Source organism: Macaca mulatta, chromosome 11, assembly GCF_049350105.2.
Source record: "Macaca mulatta isolate MMU2019108-1 chromosome 11, T2T-MMU8v2.0, whole genome shotgun sequence".
Taxonomy (NCBI): Eukaryota; Metazoa; Chordata; class Mammalia; order Primates; family Cercopithecidae; genus Macaca; species Macaca mulatta.
In genome coordinates this window covers 61,477,654-61,494,674 of record NC_133416.1, presented here as the reverse complement: position 1 = coordinate 61,494,674, position 17,021 = coordinate 61,477,654, and the positions used below count along the sequence as shown (strand labels likewise).

The following is a 17,021-nucleotide window of genomic DNA, read 5'->3' as shown; positions in this document are numbered from 1 at the left end:
AAACCCAAAGTATTGCTCTGTATTTTATGCCTCCATGCCTTCACATTTTTGCTTGGAATACTCTTTTCCCCTTCTGTGCCTGGGAAATTCTTAGCTTTTCTCCACAGCCTAACTTAATTGTCATCTTCTCTGTAAAGCCCTCCTTGAATTTCACTTGGCAGAATTTATTTCCTCTTCTGCTCCATAGCACTGTATATACACCTTTATTTTTTTAATTCAATTTTTTTTTTTTTTTTTTTTTTTTTTTTTAGCTAGAGTCTCGCTCTGTCACCCAGGTTGGAGTGCAGTGGCACGATCTCAGCTCATTGCAACCTCTGCCTCCTGGGTTCAAGCAATTCTCTTGTCTCAGCCTCCTGAGTAGCTGGAATTACAGGCACATGCTACCACACCTGACTAATTTTTGTATTTTTAGTAGAGACGGGGTTTCACCATGTTGGTTAGACTAGTCTTGAACTCCTGACCTCAGGTGATCTGCCTGCCTCGGCCTCCCAAAGTGTTGGGATTATAGGCGTGAGCCACCGCATCTGGCCTATTTTATTTTATTTTATTATATACACCTTATTTATGTAATTCCCTGACTAGACTTGACTGAGGATACAGACTCTCTTGCTCATCTTTGTGTTCCTGGGATGTGAAACATAGTAGACACTCAATAAATATTTGTTGAATGAATGAATGATGAGCCTTGTGTTATCCATAATTGTCTATGCAACAACAGTATCCTGAACTGATAATTCTTATTCAATAAATGTTTGTTGACTATCTGTAACCTGATATCATTATATAGTCAGCCACAAATGTGACTGTTACCATTCTTCATCCCCTCCAAGTGGCCCAAATAAGTATGCAAATGAGAGAATTATATCTGAGAGCCTACCTATGTGACCCAGATTCATGCCCAAGTCTCAAGAGATTCTGAACCCACATGTAACATGCAATGAAGTCATTGGATTGCCTCCTGTCCTACCTTGATCATGCATGTGCAGTCATGATCTACTGGAATAGGGATGGAATTCAAAGCATTTAACCATAGGTTTGGCATGGGCATTGGCCAATTCCAGCACAAGCAGGCAGCGCAGGAGACTCCTTATGGTACTAGCATTGCCTCTTTACTTCCATGGTTGTGTTGCTGGGTTGTTGGGGATCTTAGAGGAGAACTAGGCTACTGGTGGAGTCGTGGGAGACACTTAGAGGGCTCACAGCAGCTGCCCTTTATCAAGTAGGACAGAACATTTTCATTATTTTAACAGTAAACGCAATTCCATCAGAGCATGCTTGTTGAATGCCAGTCCTGCCTCAGAGTGGCACCTATCTGCCTCCCCAGTCTTGAGATGTTTCTAATTTAACTTGAACACCGTAAGAAGAAAAAATGTAAGCTGCAGATGTCAGGATTGAAGCCAGACATATAGAGCTGAAAGCCATTACAAATCAGGAGGAAGAAAGGCTCTTTTCTCATAGTCTCTGAAGAAAGATGGGTTTGACCTGGGGCTTTGGTTGTGTAGCTTGGAGGCAAAAAGATGAATAAGTGGGCTGGGTGAGGTGGCTCATGCCTGTAATCCTAGCACTTTGGGAGGCCAAGGTGGGAGGATTGCTTGAGCCCAAGAATTCAACACCAGCCAAGGCAATATAGTGAGACACCACTTCTAAAAAAAAAAAAAAAAATTAGCTGGGCACGGTGGCACTGACCTACAGAACCAGCTACTTGGGAGGCTGAGGTGGGAGGATTGCTTAAGCCTGGGAGTTTGAGACTGTAGTGAAACATGTTCACACCACTGCACTCCAGCCTGGGAGACAGAGTGAGCTCCTTTCTGGAAAAAAAAAAAAAAAAAGATAAGGGTACTTACTGGCCTAACAGAGTTGGGTGCCATGTGGCTGGGGTGCTTTGCCTGGGAGAAAGGAGGACAAAGGACATCTGGGGTCCCCTTTAAGGGAGGTGAATAATCTCCTTGCTGGGCGGCCCCCCACCTAACTCCCCTCACACACTGACAAAAACCTGGCCAAGAAAGAGGCCTTTGTCCTAGGATATCTGAGGCTGAGGGGGGAGGGGAGAAGGCTACAGGTGAAAGGACACATCAAAGCAGCCAGCTGCCCCTCCTCCTCCAAATAGTTCCCCTGCCCTTGTTCCCAGAGTCGAGGTTTTCCTTAAATGAAGGCTATGCCCTAAACGTCCACCTGCCTAGACAGCTGGTAAGCTAGACACCTGGTCCTTACCTTCAGCTGCCTTCCACCTTGATATGACTCAGTTTCCCCGTCCCTAGGAGAGCCATGGGGACACAAGGCGACGACAACCTGCATAAAGTTTAAAGGTCACGTTCGAGGGGACCATCAAGTTGGAATTCATCAAACGCATGGGAGAAACACAGACCTGGCTGGACTCCTGGGCTGAAAACAGGGCTGTGAGAGGCTTGGAGCCATGTGTGCCCCCGCTGGCTAGGAGCAAGGTGGGGGCGGGGTGTGGGCAGAAACCACATCAGGCTCAAGTTTCCTCTCTTGGCCGAAAGGGGCAGGAGGAGAGGACAGCCACGGGGAAAGGGGAGGGTTGGAGGAAGGACTGAGAACTCAGGCTGAGGGTTTCAGACGCTGGTGCTCCTGCCTGGGGCTCCTGTGCTCAGCCCAGCCTGAGCCTCCATACTCAAGGCTCAGCAATGGCCCGGGGGCGGGGCGCGGTCCTCGCACATTCTCAAAGGTAGCCGGGATCCTCGTCCAGCAGTGTCAGCTCAGGCTCAGCCTCCCCAGAGACAACACCGGGAGCCTCATCTCTCTCCTCACTCCGCTGGGACTCTGCCACAGGTGCCTGAAAGGCAGGGTGGGTGGGGAGGATTCCAGTGGTATCTGAGGGGCAGGCTGGGGGGGTGAAGGAGGTGAGGGGGGAAAATAACCAACTTTCGGTATGTTCTTAGGAGACTTCAAACTTTTAGATCGCCCCTGGTTTAGGAATCTGATATATTTGGGAACTCCTCTAGGAGAAGACCTAAATGGTTTCTTGGGTGCTCTGGGATCCTTGGGGTGGCGGCTGTGAATGGGGACCAGAGAGTGGTCTCCCCAGGCAAGGCACCGCTGAGGGACTGGGGAGTAGCCAGGAGGAATCCTTCAACTGGTGGGCTACCCTGGGGGAACCAACAGACTACCCTTTCCCCAACTCCATTCCATTACTCTGCCCTGTCTAGGCAGCTGAGAAGGTTTGGGGAAAGCTGAGGAATTGGAAACACTGGATATCTGAACCTCTGAGAAGCAAGGTGGGGCGGTTGGATGAGAGATCGCCTCTGGGTTCTTGCCTCCCTTGCCGTTTCTCTTCTCTGTGCCCAGGGGCAGTAGAGATCAGCTGGACCTGGAGGGAGAAGGAAGGCATCCCAACCCCAGCATAGTTGCTTCTAACTGGAACTCTTGGCTGCTTGGGAAATAGGGGCTTGGGAAGCAGTGGAAGAGAAGAGAGGAGGTATCAGAACTGCTGGGGCTGGGATCCCCTAGACATCGGTACCAAAGGACTGGAGTTTGGGGTCCAGGGATGAAGTGACAGGATAGCAGAAACTTGTCCCCCTCTCCTTTGTTTTCACACATTTGTTTGAGTCATGCATGTCCCCAGGGCACTGAGCTCACTATACTCAAATCTCTCTCCCTCCTTTTTTCCCCCTTCATTCTGTCTCACCTCTGTGTGCGTCTCTCTCTTTGGGAGTTCTCCCTAATCTTTCTAATAAGTTGCTTACCTGCCAACCCATATCCCATGTTTTACTAATCCCTCCTCATCCTTTCACTGCACCTATTGACACATGGAGAGGTGAGGTGGTCAAATAAGCCTCCGAAAAGGGATCCTGAGGCAAGCCCCCTCTCATTGTTCCCCCTTGTTAAGGAAGTTAAGAGCCCTGGGGCGGCAGCCAAGGCCAAATGTATTCCTCTCTCCATTATCCCTCTCCAAATGGTCCTCACTCTGTATTCCTAAGCATGAATCTCCAATATCATTCTGTGAGTACTTAGGGATTGTGATAAAAATCTTTCTGGGTAGGACCACCAGGATAAGAGTAAGGAGGATGGACTTTAGTCCCTGGTGACAACCCCATTTCTACCTAATCCACAATGTTGGGGAGTAAGAGAAGGAACAGACAACCCAGTGGGAGTAAGATGGTTGTGTGACCTCAAAATGAAAGCTGAACTAAAGTGGGAGCTTCTTATTGTAAAAGAAAGGGAACACAGGGAAGCCCACTTCACTTTCCCAGTATCTCCTCAGTTTCTATACCCTCTATGGTGTTCTATTTGATCCATCTCCCTGATCTATCCCACTGCCTGCCAGCTCTGCTGTCCTCTGAAAGGTAGGCTCTGGAGACCCAGAGGGCCCTATGCCTGGTGTATAGAACACCACCCATTCTTGAGTGTCTAGGGAAAAGCATCCTGTTCCACCTGCCACCTGGTACAAACTTGCTACTGCACCCAAAAGCTGGTTGGAATGGATCCAGAGGTTCTCCTCAACTCTCTCCCCTCCAAACTCCTGCCTCTCCTTGCTCCCCCCCGCCCTTTTTTTTTTTTTTTTTTGAGACAGAGTCTTACTCTGTTGCCCAGGCTGGAGTGTAGTGGCATGATCTCAGCTCATCGTAACTTCTACCTCCCGGGTTTAAGCAATTCTCATGCTTCAGCCTCCTGAATAGCTAGGATTACAGGTGTGCACCACCAGACCTGGATAATTTTTGTATTTTTAGTAGAGATGGGATTTTGCCATGTTGGCCAGGCTAGTCTCAAATTCCTGACCTCAGGTGATCCACCCACCTTGGCCTCCCAAAATGCTAAGATTACAGGCATGAGCCACCACACCCGGCCACTGAGGCACTTTAAAATGCTGATTCCTGGGTCTATGAATTAAATTCAGTAGATTTGAAGTGGCTTTCAGGAATCTGTGTTTTTACATGTAGCCCAGGTGAATGTGGCACACAATGAAGTTTGTGACTCCCTGAGCTAGATGCAACCTACAGCCTTTCACAGCAATTGGTTTCTAGTCCTGTCTCCATTTAGGGAAGGGACTGAATGAGAAGCAATTTGCCCAAGGTCATGTATCCTTTTGTTTGTTTGTTTGTTTGTTTGTTTGTTTGTTTCAGTGTTTCACTCTTGTTGGCCAGGCTGGAGTGCAATGGCATGATATCGGCTCACCGCAACCTTGCCTCCCTGGTTCAAGCGATTCTCCTGCCTCAGCCTCCCAAGTAGCTGGGATTACAGGCATATACCACCATGCCCAGCTAATTTTGTATTTTTAGTAGAGACAGGGTTTATCCATGTTGGTCAGGCTGGTCTTGAACTCCCTACCTCAGGTAATCCTCCCACCTCCTCCCAAAGTACTGGGATTACAGGCGTGAGCCACCGCGCCTGGCAAGGTCATGTATCTCAAGTGCCAGAGAACCTAGGTCTCCTGCCTCCTAGGGCAGGACCTTTGTACTGCACCTTAGAGTCAGATCCAAGAAGATAAAAGGAGAGACAAATACGGGGTGGGGTGGGGTGAGTGAAGAACTATGAAGCAAGAGTCATTGTCTCTGCCCCCTAAACCCCTTCTCCATTCACTTTGCCTTTGGGCAATTTCCGCCAGAACCTGGGTGGAGGAGGGTGGGGTTCCGGTGTTGAAATGGCATCCTGGACAGACATAAACACCCCACCCACTCTGCCCACTGGCAGAGTTGCCTACACCAACTCCCATCTCTGGGGATGGCAGTAAAACAAGGGGATGGAGGCAAGAGCTAGGGGAGATACTCTTTTAAAAGCATCATTTGTAGTTCCTACTAATTTTGTCGTAAGTTGAAGAGAAGATTCCAAATTAAATTGCTGTGCTGGGCCATCCTTGTGGTGAGTGATCTAAGGTCATGCAATTTGAGATCATACAATCCTATCCTCTGTCCTTCTTTTTCTTTTCTTTTTTTTTGAGACAGAGTCTCGCTCTGTCGCCCAGGCTGGAGTGCAGTGGTACGATCTCAGCTCACTGCAACCTCCACCTCCCGTGTTCCAGCAATTCTCCTTGTCTCAGCCTCCCAAGTAACTGGGATTACAGATGCCCACCAACATGCCTGACCAATATTTGTATTTTTAGGAGAGACAGGGGTTTCACCATGTTGGCCAGGCTTGTCTCAAACTCCTGACCTCAGGTGATCCACCTGCCTCGGCCTCCCAAAGTGCTAGGATTAGAGGTGTGAGCCACCGCACCTGGCCTTTTTTTTTTTTTTTTTTTTTTTTTTTTTTTGAGACGGTCTTGCTCTGTCACCCAGGCTCGAGTGTGGTGGCACAATCATGGCTCACTGCAGCCTTGACTTTTCAGGTTCGAGTGATCCTCCCACCTCAGCCTCCTGAGTAGCTTGGACCACAGACGTGTGCCACTATGCCTAGCTAATTTCTGCATTTTTAGTGGAGATGGGTTTTTACCATATTTCTCAGGCTGATCTCAAACTCCTGGGCTCAAGCGATGCTCCCACCTCGGCCTCCCAAAGTGCTTCCCCTCTCCCACGTTTCCTTCATCCTAGCCTGCTTCCCTTTACTAATATGGCAGGGTACGTCTGTGTGCGTGCACACACACACAATGTGTGACCGTAGAGATCAGGAAGACCTTGCCAAATCTACTTGGAGTCTCTTGCTGACGGCAGGGAAAACAGATGCAAGGAAGGTGGGTGTCAGGGAATAGGGAGGTAGCATGAGGAGAGGGACTGACAGAGAGAAGATAAGGACACGGGTGAGGGTTTGCTGAGAATTCTAAGCTATCCAAGCAGAAAGGGACCTCCAAGGTCAATTTGTCCAACTCCCTGGTTTTACAAATGAGGAAACAGAGGCCCAGAGAAGTGAGATGGCTTGCTCAACATCACACTGCTGCTTTGTGGCAGAGCTGCAACTAGAACCCAGGTCAAAAGAAAAGGGACTGGATGGCAGTGTGTATTCAAGGCTCTAGAGGGACATTGCCCAGAAGGAGAAAGAGAGACTGACACTCCACAGAAAGAACTGATGAATGTAGATTTCCAATAGAGGTTTGGAGTATGAAGATACAGGGGCAGGAGGGGAAGATGCCTAGAAGAAATTATAGTCAAGTGGAGTCAGGTTCTAGACCTCATCCTGCTATTATTTATCAGTTTCAGTCTCAGCTTCTGATGTACCTTTAGAATCTTTGTGAAAACCAGTCTTTTTTTTTTTTTTGAGACAGAATCTAACTCTGTCACCCAGGCTGGAGTGCAATGGCGCGATCTCAGCTCACTGCAACCTCCACCTCCTGGATTCAAGTGATTCTCCTGCCTTAGCCTCCTGAGTAGCTGGGACTACAGACATGTACCACCCCATCACACCCAGCTAATTTTTGTATTTTTAGTAGAGACGGGGTTTCACCATGTTGGCCAGGCTGGTCTCGAACTCCTGACCTCAGGTGATCGCCTGCCTTGGCCTCCCAAAGTGCTGGGATTAGAGGCCTGAGCCACTGCACCTGGTGAAAACCAATCTTATAAACTAAGCTTGCAACATCAAGCTTAGTTCTTAACAAGTGCTTACTAAGTCTTTACTAAGGTTGTTGTATTACCTCAGAAGAGGAAAGACTTCTGGTTGTGTGGGTTAAGGTATGGCCCAAATGACCCTGTGAGGACACAGGACAGAGGTCCAGTGTCTCCAGAGCCCATTCCTTCTGTGCCTCTGCCGCCTGCAGCTGATAAACCTCTTATCTGGCCCAGGCAGGGAAGCCCAGGGCCAGGATAGGAGGAGAGGGCAGAGCTGCTATCAGCCACCAGGCCTGGGCCATATCTTCGAGAGGGGGAGGGGCTGTCTGCTTGGCTCTTTCCACAACATGCTCTTGGGGATCCTGAAGCATATACTGTCATCATCTTGGAAAGAAAAGGCTGAGAACTTAAAACTGAGGACAGAGGAGGAAAGCAGGGTGACCCCTGATGTTGCCCTAGAAAATGAAAAACAAAATACAGGAAAACAGAGAAACAGAAGATCTGACTCTGCCCTTAGCCAGGAAAACAGTTTGGGGGAGTGAAAAGTAGGGGAAAGAGTGGGCATTTTGCCTGGAAAAAAGGTAAAGACCTTCTGTGCTACCAAAGGAACTGACTGTGGCCATAGTTGGCGAGGTGGAGATCATACCACAGGAAAAGATTTTCCGTCTTAAGGGATTGGTTGATGAGTCCAGCATGAGTGAGGATGGGGAGGAGGCAGTCTCTCCTTCCCTCAGGGGAAGCTGGAGGGAGCCCCTCCAAGGAGGTAGTGCAAACTTGCTGATCCTAGCAGGTGTAGCTCTAACACCTCTTTTCCTTTGACACAGGTTTCCAGAGCCATCTGGGCTTTCCAGGAACCTGGACCAGACTCTGGCCCAGTAGGATGTCCCCGTGTCCTCCCCAGCAGAGCAGGAACAGGGTGATACAGCTGTCCACTTCAGAGCTAGGAGAGATGGAACTGACTTGGCAAGAGATCATGTCCATCACTGAGCTGCAGGTGAGTAAGGGCGGGATAGGGTGGGGAGAGCGTGTGTCAGAGAAGAGAGAAGCAGGGAGTTGACCTGGACTGAGGCAGAGGGCGGGAGCAAGCAGGGCTCAGAGCTGGTAATGCTTCAGGCACTGGGAAAGGAAGAACTGGGAAAGATCTGGATGGAAGACACTGAGGAACATTGAGGAGCAGGAGTGGAGGAGCAGTGGTGGGGAGGGAATGATCTGATAGGGAGTGTATGCTCTCTCAGCAGCCACTTGACTCACATCTCTCTCTATCCCACCTCCTGCTGTCCTTCCCTTGCTCACCTCCTTCTCTTCTGACATGCCTCTCTGATCCTGCCATCTTCTTCCGTCATTACCTCTGCCTGCCCTTGGCAACTGGGTCCGTTTACTCCAGGTAGCAGAGCAGTAGTTCAGGGGCCTCAGGAAGGGGAGTTGGACTATGCCAGGGTCCTCTCCTCCTGCTACTTGGACAAAGGGGTGTCTGTTGGCTTAACAATGATGCCTTTGTCCCCAGCTGGGCTGGAGCAGGGTGGCTCCCCGATGTGGGTTGGGGGCCTTGTTTCTAGCACGTTCTCTACTTCTCACTGCACCTGGGCAGGGACAGAGGGACTGAAGAGGAGACGGCAGAGTTTGTGCTGGCTCCCCAAGGTGCTTCTTAGCCCCCAGCCCACCCCCTTTTACTGCCCTGCTACCATGCCTAGCACCCTCAGGATCTGCCCTAGGCCCTCTTCCCACACAGCAGCTCCCTCTGCTGGGCATCCGGGGCATGGCCAGGATCTGAACTTGACCCTTTGACCCTAGATAACTGCAGCAGGAAAGGGTTCTGAGGGGTCATCTTGAATAACAAGGCTTTGACTTCCTGAAGGAAATAAAGGAACATGAGCCATTTCTTTTTTTTTTTTTTTGAGATGGAGTCTTGCTCTGGCGCCCAGGCTGGAGTACAGTGGCACGATCTTGGCTCACTGCGAGCTCTGCCTCCCAGGTCATTCTCCTGCCTCAGCCTCCCGAGTAGCTGGGACTACAGGCACCTGCCACCACACCCGGCTATTTTTTTTGTATTTTTAGTAGAGACAGGGGGTTTCACTGTGTTAGCCAGGATGAGCTCGATCTGACCTCGTGATCTGCCCGCGTTAACCTCCCAAAATGCTGGGATTATAGGCCTGAGCCACCACGCCTGGACGAACATGAGCCATTTCAACCCAGTAAGAGCTTTTCCAAGGAGAGTTCATAATTGTTCCAGTGTTAGGTAGACTTTTCTGCAGTCCAACCTCAGTGACTTCCATTCTTGCTAAAGCTGCGTTTTTCGTTTTTTCTTTTTTTTTTTTTTGAGATGGAGTCTTGCTCTGTAGCCCGGGCTGGAGTGCAGTGGCCGGATCTCAGCTCACTGCAAGCTCCGCCTCCCGGGTTTACGCCATTCTCCTGCCTCAGCCTCCGGAGTAGCTGGGACTACAGGCGCCCGCCACCTCGCCCGGCTAGTTTTTTGTATTTTTAGTAGAGACGGGGTTTCACGGCGTTAGCCAGGATGGTCTCGATCTCCTGACCTCGTGATCCGCCCATCTCGGCCTCCCAAAGTGCTGGGATTACAGGCTTGAGCCACCGCGCCCGGCCTGTTTTTTCTTTTTTTGAGATGGAGTCTTGCTCTGTCACCTAGGCTGGAGTATAGTGGCACCATCTTGGCTCACTTAAATCTCCACCTCCAGGGTTCAAACAGTTCTCCTGCCTCAGCCTCCCAAGTAGCTGGGATTACAGGCGTTCACCACCATGCCCAGCTAATTTTTGTATTTCTAGCAGAGATGGGGTTTCACCATGTTGTCCAGGCTGGTCTCGAACTCCTGACCTCAGGTGATCTGCCACCTTGGCCTCCCATAGTGTTGGGATTACAGGCGTGAGCCACCGCTCCTGGCCTTAAGCTGCGTTATTCTTGGAACAACTGTATCAGAACTTTGCAAGAAGCTTCCAATGATTATGGCAACTTTGTTTCCTTGTTACTATCTCACTGGGTCTTTCAGAAGAATCCAGCTTGGTCCTGAGAGAGTGTTGGTTTTTCTTCCTTAGTCTGTCTCCAAATCTCTTTGTGTCTTTCCTTGCAGGGTCTAAATGCTCCAAGTGAGCCATCGTTTGAGCCCCAAGCCCCAGCCTCATACCTTGGACCTCCACCACACACAACTTACTGCCCCTGCTCAATCCACCCAGATGCTGGCTTCCCACTTCCTCCACCACCTTATGAGCTCCCAGCATCTACATCCCATGTCCCAGACGCCCCATACTCCTATGGCAACATGACCATACCAGTCTCCAAGCCACTGAGCCTCTCAGGCCTGCTCAGTGAGCCACTCCAAGACCCCTTAGCTCTCCTGGACATTGGGCTGCCAGTGGGGCCACCTAAGCCCCAAGAAGACCCAGAATCCGACTCAGGATTATCCCTCAACTATAGTGATGCTGAATCTCTTGAGCTGGAGGGGACAGAGGCTGGTCGGCGGCGCAGCGAGTATGTGGAGATGTACCCGGTGGAGTACCCCTACTCACTCATGCCCAACTCCTTGGCCCACTCCAACTATACCTTGCCAGCTGCTGAGACCCCCTTGGCCTTAGAGCCCGCCTCAGGCCCTGTGCGGGCTAAGCCCACTGCACGGGGGGAGGCGGGGAGTCGGGATGAACGTCGGGCCTTGGCCATGAAGATTCCTTTTCCTACGGACAAGATCGTCAACTTGCCGGTAGATGATTTTAATGAGCTATTGGCGAGGTACCCGCTGACAGAGAGCCAGCTGGCGCTAGTCCGGGACATCCGACGACGGGGCAAAAACAAGGTAGCAGCCCAGAACTGCCGCAAGAGGAAGCTGGAAACCATCGTGCAGCTGGAGCGGGAGCTGGAGCGGCTGAGCAATGAACGGGAGCGGCTTCTCAGGGCCCGCGGGGAGGCAGACCGGACCCTGGAGGTCATGCGCCAACAGCTGACAGAGCTGTATCGTGACATTTTCCAGCACCTTCGGGATGAATCAGGCAACAGCTACTCTCCTGAAGAGTACGCGCTGCAACAGGCTGCCGATGGGACCATCTTCCTGGTGCCCCGGGGGACCAAGATGGAGGCCACAGACTAAGCTGGCCTAGAGGGGTGGAACTGGTGATGGGATTTCCTTCATTCCCTTCTGATAAAGGTACTCCCCAACCCTGAGACCCAGAAGGAGCTGAGTTTTCTAGACCAGAAGAGGATGACAATGGGAACGGGTGTTTGGAAGTTCCAAGGTGTGTTCAAAGAGGCTTGCCTTGACGAAGGGCTGGCATCTGTCTTCCCTGACTCAGCTTCTCAGGTCTTCAGCCTCCACCTCGTCTAAGCTTTGGTCTATAAAGTGCGCTACAGAAATAGCCTTGTACTGTGTCTTCCTTCTTGAGGGAGGGTGGTGAAGCTGAGATAACTATCTGTTTGAATCTTACCACGTTCATTTCATTCCCCCCAGAGCTCTGTATGAGAGGTACCATAAAATTTGGGCTTGAGGCTGGGCATGGTGGCTCACGCCTGTAATCCCAGCACTTTGGGAGGCCGAGGTGGGCGGATCACTCCTCGTGAGGTCAGGAGTTCAAGACCAGCCTGGCCAACATGGTGAAACCCCATCTCTACTAAAAATACAAAAACTAGCTGGGCATGGTGGCGCACGCCTGTAATCCCAGCCACTCAGGAGGCTGAGGCAGGAGAATCACTAGAATTCGGGAGGCAGAGGTTGCAGTGAGCTGAGATTGTGCCACTGAACTCCAGCCTGGGCGACAGAGCAAGACTCCATCTAAAACAAACAAACAAACAAACAAACAAACAATTGGGCTTGAGCAGTACGGGGATCTACCACCTTCACCTCCTTTTCAGAGTAAGGGGCCATGGATGATCTGAAGAACCCCACACTCCCTGGTGGTGCCCTATTTGTAGAGCTTGGAGAGCTGCCCAAACTGGCTAAACACCCTATGCAAAGGTTCCTGATGTTTACATCTCTTTTCTCTCAATCCTCCCAGCACAAAAAAGCCCAGAATGCCCATAGGCCTTTCTTTTTTTCTTCCCCTCCTGCTTGCCTCTCAGCCTGGGTCTTAATATGCCAGAGTTCTCTCAGAAGATTGAATGGGCTATTCTTGGCTGGAATTTATACATCAAAATTTCAGAAGATTTCACACCCAAGCTTTGGTAAAACTCGCTCCACAGTGGAGTAAAATATTCATTCCTGTGAAACGTTTTCTCTGGTTATGTTAGACAAACACTACCCAGATCTTTACTTTTTTGAGAGACAGTTTTACTCTTGTCGCCCAGGCTGGAGTGCAATGGCGCGATCTCCGCTCACTGCAATCTCCGCCTCCCGGGTTCAAGCGATTCTCCTGCCTCAGCCTCCCGAGTAGCTGGAATTACAGGCATGTGCCACCATGCCCGTCTAATTTTGTATTTTTAGTAGAGATGGGGGTTTCTGCATGTTGGTCAGGCTGGTCTCGAACTGCCGACCTCAGGTGATCTGCCCGCCTCAGCCTCCTAAAGTGCTGGGATTACAGGAGTGAGCCACTGCACCCAGCCAACACTACCCAATTCTTGTTTTGGGGCCCTCCTTTTCTAGAACCTTAAAGATCTTGTTTGTTTTCTTTGAGATGGAGTTATGCTCTTGTTGCCCATCCTGGAGTGCAATGGTGTGATCTCAGCTCATCACAACCTCTGCCTCCCGGGTTCAAGTGATTCTCCTGCCTCAGTCTCCCAAGTAGCTGGGATTACAGGCATCCACCACCACGCCGGGCTAATTTTGCATTTTTAGTAGAGACAGGGTTTCTCCATGTTGGTCAAGCTGGTTTTGAACTCCTGACCTCAGGTGTTCTGCCTGCCTCGGCCTCCCAAAGTGCTGAGATTACAGGTGTGAGCCACCGTGCCTGGGTTTTTTGTTTTTTTTTGAGACAGAGTCTCACTCTGTCGCCCAGGTTAGAATGCAGTGCTGCGATCTTGGCTCACTGCAACCTCAATCTCCACCTTCTTTGCCTCAGCCTCCCGAGTAGCTGGGATTACAGGTGTCCGCTACCATGCCTGGCTATTGTTTGTATTTTTAGTAGAGATGGGGTTTCACCATGTTGGCCAGGCTAGTCTCGAACTCCTGACCTCAAATTATCCACCTGCCTTGGCCTCCCAAAGTGTTAGGATTATAGGCGTGAGCCACCATGCATGGCCTAGATATTTTTTATTAGTCTATTTTGTTTCTTCTTGAAACAGAATATAATTGACTAAGTTTCAGATTCCTTAGCCATATCAGTTAAAGTCCAGTCAAACCTCCCTGATATGACACAATCTCCTTGCTTGGAGTTGTATGATCTCCAATATTCCCAGTCCCTGAGTTACACAGCTTACTTCTTCAGAATATTTTACGTTTACTTTTTTTTTTTTTTTTGAGACGGAGTCTTGCTCTGTTGCCCAGGCTGGACTGCAGTGGCCGGATCTCAGCTCACTGCAAGCTCCGCCTCCCGGGTTTACGCCATTCTCCTGCCTCAGCCTCCCGAGCAGCTGGGACTACAGGCGCCCGCCACCTCGCCCGGCTAGATTTTTTTGTATTTTTTTAGTAGAGACGGGGTTTCACCGTGTTAGCCAGGATGGTCTCGATCTCCTGACCTCGTGATCCGCCCGTCTCGGCCTCCCAAAGTGCTGGGATTACAGGCTTGAGCCACCGCGCCCGGCCTACGTTTACTTTTTATTCAAATTTACCAGCTCCATTCCAACATTAAAACCTTACATCCAAGTTCTGATCTAGACACCACAGGCTGAGGTGGGAGGACTGCTTGAGCCCAGGAGCTTGAGACTAGCCTGGACAACATAGGGAGACCCTACAAAAAAAAAATAATAATAAAAAATAAAAATTAGTGGGTGGGTACAGTGGCATATGCCTGTGGTCCCAGCTATGTTGGAAGTTGAGGTGAGAGGATTGCTTGAGCCTGAGAGTTCGAAGCTACAGTGAGCCATGATGATGCCACCGTACTCCAGCCTGGGCAACCGAGTGAGTGTCTCAAACCAAAATGGGCACCACAGATACTGAGACCTAAAAGCAGCACAGTGATTAGGGAGATATGGAACGTGGTCTCTAGCCTAAGTTTAGGGAATGAAAACAACTTGAAGCGCTTCCTATTTTTTTTTTTTTTTTTTTTGAGATGGAGTCTCACTCTGTTGCCCAGGCTTGAGTGCAGTGGGCTGATCTTGGCCCACTGTAACCTCAACCTCCCAGGTTCAATCAGTCTTCCTGCCTCAGCCTTCTGAGTAGCTAGGACTAAAGGTACATGCCACCACGCCTGGCAAATATTTGTATTTTTAGTAGGAAGGGGGTTTCGCCATGTTGGTCAGGCTGGTCTTGAACTCCTGGGCTTAAGCAATCTGCACACCTCAGCCTTCCAAAGTGCTATCACAGTCACGAGCCATCCAATGTTTCCACATTGTTTTTCTCTTGTTTTTTGTTTTGTTTTGTTTTTGAGACAGCGTCTTTCGCTCTGTTGCCCAGGCTGGAGTGCAGCAGCAGGATCTTGGCTGACTGCAACCTCCACCTCCCAGGTTCAAGCGATTCTCTTGCCTCAGCCTCCCAAATAGCTGGGATTACAGGCACCTGCCACCACGCCCAGCTAATTTTTGCATTTTTAGTAGAGATGGTTTTCACCATGTTGGCCAGACTGGTTTCGAACTCCTGACCTCAAGTGACCCTCCTGCCTAGGCCTCCCCAAGTGCTAGGATTACAGGTGTGAGCCACTGCGCCTGGCAATGTTTCCACATTTCTTTTTTTTTTTTTGAGACGGAGTCTCGCTCTGTTGCCCAGGCTAGAGTGTAGTGGCATGATCTCGGCTCACTGCAACCTCTGCCTGCCAGGTTCAAGTGATTCTCCTGCAGCCTCCACAGTAGCTGGGATTACAGGCGCGCGCCACCACGCCCTGCTAATCTTTGTATTTTTGGGGGGGTGGGGGGACAGTCTCACTCTGTCACCCAGGCTAGAGGGCAGTAGCGCGATCTCGGCTCACTGCAACCTCCGACTCACCGGTTCAAGCAATTCTTCTGCCTCAGCCTCCTGAGTAGCTGGGACTACAGGCACTCGCCACCACACCTGGCTAATTTTTTTGGTATTTTTTAGTAGAGACGGGGTTTCACCATGTTGCCCAGGTTGGTTTTGAACTCCTGAGCTCAGACAATCTGCCCGCCTTGGCCTCCCAAAGTGTTAGGATTACAGGCGTGAGCCACTGTGCCCGGCCAATTTTTGTATTTTTAGTAGAGATGGGTTTTCACTATGTTAGCCAGGCTGGTCTCAAACTCCTGACATCGTGATCCACCCGCCTCGGCCTCCCGAAGTGTTGGGATTACAGGCATGAGCCACTGCACCCAGCCATTTTGTCTCCCCATTTCAAGTTGCAAAGGGCAGGGGCTTGGGCTAGCTGTTCAGAAATTTAATTAGTTCACCTAAGAGGTGTCAGGTACAGACAATCCCCGTGCTCTCATGAAAATCACTAGTAAGACCATCTCACACACACACACACACACACACACACACACACACACACACGTTTGGTGTGCTGACCTAAACAAGGTGGAACATAAGTTTGAAAATAGAGCAGCCTGGGTTACATGGTCCAGTGGTTGCAGGAACTTGGGACAGGATTTTACCTTCAGCCTATTTCCTGATTTAGAAAATATGGAATTTACTTTTCACAATCCCATATAATGAAGTATGTAGCAAAGTACATGGAATGAAACAATGTTTCTCTTCAATAGGCATGCTTTTAGGAAACTACTATCCTCCAGTTGCCCTTTCCCTTCAAGGAAATCTGATTGTCCACAATAAAACCTCTAGTAAATGCCAAGTCACAAACTGAGACCCTGACATTACTTCCAAGTACCACAAGGCTGATGGAACTTAGTCCCACATACAGCTATTTCAAAACAGCATGGGTGTTAAGAGGCAAAAATTTCCCAATAATTCTACCTCCACTTTTGTTAGGTTCAAAACAGGCTGGATAAACTTTCCTTGAAAATATCAGAAAAATTTAAGTGGCCAGGCACAATGGCTCACAGTTCTAATCTCAGCACTTTAGGAGGCTGAGGTGGGCAGATCCCCTAAGGCCAGGAGTTCAAGACCAGCCTGGGCAACATGGTGAAACGCTGTCTCTATTAAAAATACAATTAGCTGGGCACCTCTAGTCCCACCTACATGGGAAGTTGAGTCAGAATTGCTTTAACCCAGGAGGCAGAAGTTGCAGTGAGCAAAGATTGTCACTGCACTCCAATCTGGGTGACAGAGGGACACTTCATCTCAAACACACACACAGAAAAACCTAAGCATTTGCTAGAGGGTACAATTATTACTTCCAAGATAGCCCTTCCATTTTTAGGCTATCTTTGAGAGGCTAAGTCTTGCCTCCCATTCAGTTTACTTTCTTACTCCTAGCTTGCTAATTCTACTTTAGTATGAGACAGCTGGCCAATAAACCCAACCTGTTTGCCAAAGATGAAATCCATTATGTCCTTCTGCAACAGATGGTGAGCATAAGTCCCAATAGAGACCTACTGAGCTCAATGGCAGTGCTACAACTTGATTTTCCCTTGCCAGGGGAGCTAGAAAAAGGACA

The 17,021-nt window shown here is 49.7% G+C and overlaps 1 protein-coding gene across 2 annotated transcripts; it reads left to right on the top strand.

Annotated features, from left to right (window-relative positions):
- The first annotated feature begins 2,488 nt into the window (after nucleotides 1-2,488).
- NFE2 (nuclear factor, erythroid 2) lies at nucleotides 2,489-11,788 on the top strand. 2 transcript variants are annotated; one of them, XM_001109599.5, is made up of 3 exons: nucleotides 2,489-2,790; nucleotides 8,258-8,427; nucleotides 10,514-11,784. In XM_001109599.5, exons 2-3 carry the CDS (start codon nucleotides 8,314-8,316, stop codon nucleotides 11,519-11,521), a joined length of 1,122 nt encoding a protein of 373 aa, XP_001109599.1. In that variant the 5' UTR covers nucleotides 2,489-2,790; nucleotides 8,258-8,313; the 3' UTR covers nucleotides 11,522-11,784.
- Nucleotides 11,789-17,021: the final 5,233 nt, after the last annotated feature.

Excerpts from the sequence above, each read along its gene's own strand:
- NFE2 (XM_001109599.5), top strand. The coding sequence starts at position 8,314 with ATGTCCCCGTGTCCTCCCCAGCAGAGCAGGAACAGGGTGATACAGCTG. Across the intron at positions 8,428-10,513 it reads TGTCCATCACTGAGCTGCAG|GGTCTAAATGCTCCAAGTGA; the intron begins GTGAGTAAGGGC and ends CTTTCCTTGCAG.